The following is a 7,007-nucleotide window of genomic DNA, read 5'->3' as shown; positions in this document are numbered from 1 at the left end:
CATCCCTCCCTGTCACTCACACCTCCCCGTTAAGATTCATGTTCACTTATGGAGGTAAGCATCCAGCCATAGATCTCCAGATTTCTTTAGGGACCTGTGGAAAGAAAAGGAAGATAAGTTTGTCTGGCATGTGAATCTTCCCTCTGTCATTTTTCTTCCTACAAAGCAGCATGTTACTGAATTTGAATATGAATTCTTAGGACACTGAATGTCTTTCCCCAGTATAGCAGATACAGCAAGAAGAGCTACCTATTTTGTTCTTTAGAGCCCCAAAGTGACCAGTTTGAGACTGAGCGAGCAAGAACTTCACCTGATGCCCACTGTGTTATCTGTAGTCCCTCTGGCCCTGAATAAACAGCAGAGCAGAAGTGCCTGGGCTCACCACGTTGCATCTCTGAAGGAGTTTCCCCACTTGCCCCCAGGAATTCTCCTGCAGAATTTCCCATTTGCATCAGCTCCGCAAATATTATGTGACAGATCTGAGCTGGTTTGGGCCCAAAAGTCCTCTGACAAACAAACAGAATGCAGTCTGGAGGCTGGGAATGTAGCTTTATATGGTTTACGGGAGATGATCCTTATATTGGGAGGGCAAGTAATTGCTGAGATGGTTTCTGAGAACTTGCGCAGGGACGTGGGCTCTGTATGGTGGGATCCTGGGCATCACCCCCAGCCCTGGGTCTCAGTGTTGCGTGCATTTTCCTGTGCTAATTGGATAAGAGGACCAAAGGAGGTTTTGAAACAGTTTGCAGCATTTCTGCATGATAGGACCAATCTGCTTTAATTTGCATTTGCTTAGAATCGTTTGAGAGTGGAGATCCCTGGCCTGCAGAATACTTTCTCATGTTCCCTGTCATGAATTATTCCCCTTGGAGTAACTGAGACAGAAACGTTAACCCAGAGTCTGCCTGACAAAGACTATTAGACTAGGCTTCAACTGTGTCTATAGGGAACAGCCCTTTGCTGCTGGCAGGGCTCAAATGGGAAACAGCATGGGCTGTAACCTGACTCATTCCCCTTTGATTCATCTCACTTTGCAGCCTGACAATATGCTGCCAGCTCCCGAAAGCAAGAATCATCAGCTGTCAGAATAGCATTTAAAAAGGTATTATAAAAAAGGTCCCTATTAGATCAGGTTACCCATCTAAACGCTAAGTATTTGATACTTTGATAGCAGCGCTCTGGTTGCAGAAGCTGCTCTGGGGGACAGTTATTGCTTCCCCCACGACGTAGTGAAGCAGCTTCCCATCTGTTGTCACCTGGCGTTAGTCCACTAAATCAGCGGAGCTGTGTCATTTCTGCTGCGGATCAACATTTCTGCAGGTGTTCCTTGGACTGCAATATGAAGATTATCGACCAAGTGACACCAGATTACAAAATATCGACGTGGTCTTTCTGAAGGATCTATAGTGTCCTGAATTCTCTGTACTGGAGAAGATAGGATGATCATGTAACAATGAATTGCAGGCTGCAGATGGTATTAAAAGGGCCTTACCCAACAATGTCTACGAATGCTTTTCCAAGAGGCTTCTCTTCGTATTGGACTCCATACTTGGCACATAATGACTTCACCAAAGGCTTCACCTTCCAGAAATTGTGCCGTGGCATTGTTGGAAACAGGCTTGAACAGAGAAAGAGAAAACAAACCTGAGAAAACTCCAGAGACTAACCCCAAGGGATGGGCATCTCTGTCTACCTCCTCTTTGGGGCTAATTATTAATGCCTTCTCCTCAAGCTGTACAAGCAGACAAAAGAAAGAGAGGCACAGAGAGGTATCCATGCTTTACAGCCCTCTGTTTCAAGGAGGCTTGTGAAAACTGAATGCATTGATTTCCCGCATCTGGAAGCTCATGGACCAGAGAAGCAGGTAAAGAAGAACTCGGGATCACCTTGCCCTCTGCTGTTTGATGGCAGTTTCCCAAGCTGACTTCCAAACCAGTCAGCCTTACCCTAAATGCCGTCTCTTTTACAATTTGTGTTGCCACTGGCAACAGATTGTCCATATGGCCCTGTTTTTAATGTCTTCCCTGGAACCTGGTACCCAGCAGCATCCACAGTCCCACACAGTTGCCCCATGCCATGAAACGCTGCAGTGCTTTTAGTCAGGGAGAGGAAATTTCTGAAATGGATACTCAAGTTCAAGTGCTTAGCTTAGGATACGAGTCCATAGCCATTGTACCTGGTAGATTCATACCACTGACTCCTAATTAAACCCCAAATTAATATTGTGAAAGTGAAAGCTGAAGTATTTGGTAGCAAGAGAGAAAGATGCCATGCCTGTAGTAGAAGCAGCCTATGACCCCCAGTAGTCTGGGACTCTCTTTCCTTGGCATATGGTAGTGCTCCGAAGATCCTGCCCCATCCCACACGTGCGCCTTTAGCAGACTTTCCCTCGCCTCAAGTCCAGTGTTGTGACAACCCGGTAACGGCCAAATGATTCTGTGCCCATACTCACTGGTGCTCGATTTGAAAATTCAGGTGCCCAGTGAACCAGTCGTTGAAAAAGGACTGCTCGATATTGCAAGTGGCTGCCACCTGTGAAGGCAGGAAAGCAGCTGTGAAGATTAGTGAAGTCTCACCCTAAAATCAGAATGAAGCTCCTCGTGCCTGTGGCAGGGGCTGACATGTGTCTTGCTGCACGACTGAGCTGTCAGAGTGCAGAAGACTGCCGTGCTGAGATAGCTGGTTGCGGCAAGGGGAGCTTTAATCCTCCTGCAGGGCTTACTGACAGCCGTTGTGCTGACCGTGTCTCCACGGGTTTGACCGGTGGTAAAGGGGACAATATAAGGAGGCAGTTTGTGGACACTTGGTGACGAGTCATATAGCAGTCCAAATACAGACTCCTAAATCTCAGCCTTTCCCGTTGAAGACCGGACAGTTAACAACAGGACCAAGTGGAAAAGGGGGGAGGAAAAATGCATGAACACAGGAAGCCTGCTTTCCCTGTCCCATCTAGTTATTGCCCAGATTGCCTTAAGTGCAAGATCTGAATATTCTGGAAGTATTTCTTAGCTACCGTTGCTATTAATGATGGTAAAATTAGGTAGTCTTTCTTAAAAAAATCCTCTTACACTCTGAACTGGCTAAGCTGTGGCTTCTACATAGTAACCATAGGAGATACACTCTCCTCACCTCCCCAAGATGCATCATAAAACCACATCAGTGTCAAAGGGGCTTATCTCCCTCTGTTGTACACACATTTTCTCTCCCCCCCCGCCCTCATAATCCCCCTCCCCAAATCTTTCACTCTCACAACCTCTCTCTCTCTGTGTCTACAAATTCCAGTTGCATCAAGTGCTTAAGCAAAAGCTTAAGGTGAACATCTGAATACACCTTCGACTTCAGTGAATCTAGTCACATGCTTAATTTAAACCAAACGCTGAGGTGCTTTCCGGAATAGTGCTTTTAGCACTTTTTTTTTTTAGTGGTTTAGTGGTTTTAGCACAAGGGAGAGAAATTGACTGTCAGCCTTTGAAAGCTCACTTCAAGGCCCCATTAACAACTACTGATGCTAATTATACTAATTAACACATGAGATGATTTCTTCTCTCAACTCAGTTATTCCAAATTCATACAGCCAGTGTCAAAGTTGCTCTCATTGTCCTCTAGGTTTGAATAGGACTTGGACCGCTGTAAATAAGAGGTATCCTTTCAGCAGGGTGGATTTGTCTGACCAGGCATTAAAAAGATTTAGAAAGCAGCTGGTTTTCATTTCAGTCCTTATTGCTGAAATATAAACTTCAGAAATATATTGAGCTCTCTCTTCAGCTTTGATTTTCTTTGGGGCTCTTCTGTTTGCTCATATGTATGTGCCAAAATACACCACACAGGAAAGCCAAATCATGCTTCTTGAACCCGATACTGCCTCAAATCTGAAAGAACAAAATATAAACTTTTGATTGTCAAATTCATTACAGAAGTTTGGACTTCCATGTCTTGGCTCAGCACTACTGGCTCTGGGGAGAACATCTTTATGGGAGGGATCATGGACAGAGACCGTGTACTAGTACCTGGGGATTGTGGTAACCCATCTGCTCTGTGAGTAAATTTCTAATCTGTTTTGGGGTGTCTCAGGAGTATTCTTTCCCCTCCCAGTTACCTGAGAGCTAAGCCAGTCTCTGTGCTTCTCACAATCAATTTCCATTGGAATGTGATTCATCTGGGTGACCCACACAAACCAGTGACTCTCCAGAAACCTTCAAAAACAAACAGGCAAAAAATACGACAATTTATACTGCGGACCAGGATATGAGGTCAATAGAGTGGGGTTTACCGGGAGCAGCAGGAGATGCAATGTGCAAAGAGAGTATTTCTCCCAGGTATGGAAGTAAACACCTCTCTTTCTATGGAAACCAGAGAGAATCACTTCTGTGATGAATTTCCCTCCCCCTCTTTATACCTCTGGGACTAAGGCAATTATGATTAAATACAAGAAGGACATCCTACTGGGCTATCCCTCTCCCTCTTCCTCAGAAGTGGATTGATCTCCCGTGCTACTTTTGCCTGTCGGTAAATAAAGATGATCCAACTCCCTGAAAAAAAACCAAGCCCCTATTTAGAAATTCTCAGAACTGTTTTCATCTTTCCCATTGCTTGCTGGATATACAGTAATTTCAAAATCCACCTGCCCGTTGGTGTTAGCTTTCTGGGTGTCAAGCTTAGCACACTGGAGCTCCCAGCTTCCCTTTGCTCTCTCAGTACCTTCACCGTAAGTCTCAACTCTGCACTGGGCTGGGTATTGCTTTAGAGCGGCTTGTTTATCGCTTATAGTATATAACTGCATTTTTAGCACCTGTACAATAGTCTACAGAAATGCACTTTCTTCTCTTTATTTACCCAAAGTAGTTTATGCTGAGACTTAGATGTATGTTGACAAGGCAGTTGTCCAGAAGCATCCTTGTTCTAGTCTTTAGGCTTGTTTTCTGAAAGAGCAGATGATCTGAATTTGCAATTTTGCCTTTTTCTTGCACTTTTAGCTTAATCAAAATACGAAAGTTTTGGAAAGAATAGGTCAGTTGTCATAAGTTTTTCAGCTTGATTTCAGACCAAAAAGGTTGGCTAGGCACTTACACAAATGGACGTCTTTTGAATCTCCTGTTTTCCTTAAGTCCAAAGTGTTTTGAAACTATGACAACTTAAGTCACAAAAGTTTTTGTACATCTGTTGCCATTTCTTTTTACTCAAAAAAATGAGGGTTTTTTTAGAAAATGTTTTTCACTGTGATGAAATGTTTTCCTAAAACTAATGCTGACTGTGGGACTAAATGCCACCCTTTGGTATTAGCCAGAAGAGTTGCAGCTATTGCATACAGAATAGAAATTCACGAATATCTATCATGAATAGAAATTCCTGATAGAAAGCGTGAATTCAGTGCTGCCACCTGGAATACTGTAACCATTCAGTGTGTAAGCATCCCAAGCCCTGCCATGCCCGATTCATTTTGGCAGCTCGTGCTTGTAGTTCATGTTTTTAGGTCTCTCACTGAACTCTCCATGCATCAGTCAAACAGCAGCTGGCTGATTAATACTGTTTCTGTACTAAGAGCAGCAAATCATGAAGCCTGGTAATGATACGGGGCCAGAAGACCAGTCAAAATCAAGAGGCACAAGAAGCACTTCTCCCTAGACTGAAGGAGGTGGCTTTGGAGGGGTCAGACTGGAGGGTAGGAACACCTTGATTTGTGGTGTGAGACAGCTTTCTGAGGTCCAAACCTCTGTGTAGAAGGAATGACGTGTGCATGTAGCGTACAGGCCATGCATCTTCCACACTGGGAGAAGTGGTGAGCTTACAGGGGAAGCACGTACGGTGCTCAGGAGGGCTCATGAATTACCTTCCCAGTAAGCTGGGAAGAGGGTGGCCTGAGGCACTCTGGAAGGGTCCAGCCTTGACCAAAGCGGAAAAAATGCATAAATGTGTTGGGATGGGGCAGCGTGTGAGAACAGGGAACGAGGAAAGAAAGGAGAATCCTGGCAGGACCGTTACAAGGGCAGGGGAAGATGCTGAGCACCAGAACCATCTCTTGCTGATGGGAGGTAGAACTGGGAGACAATAAGAGGTAAGTGAAGCAGTGGGAATACCCAAGATAACACACAGTGAGGTCAGTGACTGCAGAGAACCTAAACAGGGAAGGTCTGTGGGGCACAGCAGAGCTGAGACTTGGTTCATCTGGCACTGGAGGGAGGGGAGAGCAGCAGGGAGACCCTTTATCCCCTACCTGACAAAAGTGAGGAGAGACAGGGATCCCAGAACGCCATAGAATGGGATGTATGTGATGAAGTAGCGCATGTAGTAGCTGATGGCCCAGGCTAGGTCCTAGGGGAAGAGAGAAGACATTAGGCATCACTTTGCCTATCTCATATAACGTGTCGTTGCTGGTGATGTTAGGGATACTGGGTAATTAATACAGCAAAGTGCGATCCCTGCCCACTGGCCTCCCTCCCTACTCAAGTGTGATTTCTTAGGAGCCAGCCGGACCCCATAAAGATTGAGGGAACGTTTCACTCACCGCCCAGAACCTGCGCCTGATCATGGTCGAGATGATTTGGATTTGGAAATACACAGGGATGAGCAGAGGCGGGAAGACTGCAAAGCAAAGGGAAATGTTTTGGCCATCAGAGGGGTGGAAAGGCGTGTGACATGAGAGTGAGCCAGTGATTTAGGACCATTTCTAGGTAAAGTCTGCCTAGCACTGGTGGGAGAGGCGAGGTGCTGGTGACGGGGGGTGGCTGCCTTTCTGTGAAGAAAGGAGGCTCTGCTTCACACCCATTCATCTTGACAAAGAGCATTGACTGGCAACACGCATTTCTTCCATGGAGCCTCTCACACAGAGGTTATTTCCCAGTCTCAGCTGTTTGCCTTGCTTTACACGACCGTGCTGGCAATGTTCAAGATGCTTGGATATCGTTGAGAATATACTGAACTGATTTGGGGACCTGCACAGGGGATGGTGGTCCTGAGGAAGGGAAGGATGAGTTGAGACTTAAGGAGTTGCTCTGCTAACACAGTAGGGG

At 45.6% G+C, this 7,007-nt stretch overlaps 1 protein-coding gene across 1 annotated transcript in view; it reads right to left on the bottom strand.

The window, feature by feature from the left end:
* The window catches only part of FADS2 (fatty acid desaturase 2), an 18,973-nt gene continuing 11,966 nt past the window's right edge, over nt 1-7,007 (bottom strand). Inside the window, exons 7-12 of the mRNA XM_009334554.1 lie at nt 6,503-6,579; nt 6,212-6,309; nt 4,097-4,193; nt 2,453-2,532; nt 1,493-1,618; nt 1-94 (exon numbers count right to left, since the gene is read on the bottom strand). Coding sequence (XP_009332829.1) covers nt 43-94; nt 1,493-1,618; nt 2,453-2,532; nt 4,097-4,193; nt 6,212-6,309; nt 6,503-6,579 — 530 coding nt within the window. The 3' untranslated portion in view covers nt 1-42. The remainder of the gene's footprint in view (nt 95-1,492; nt 1,619-2,452; nt 2,533-4,096; nt 4,194-6,211; nt 6,310-6,502; nt 6,580-7,007) is intronic.

Source organism: Pygoscelis adeliae, unplaced genomic scaffold, assembly GCF_000699105.1.
Source record: "Pygoscelis adeliae isolate BGI_AS28 unplaced genomic scaffold, ASM69910v1 Scaffold171, whole genome shotgun sequence".
Lineage (NCBI taxonomy): Eukaryota > Metazoa > Chordata > Aves > Sphenisciformes > Spheniscidae > Pygoscelis > Pygoscelis adeliae.
This window is presented reverse-complemented; position numbering and strand designations above follow the sequence as displayed.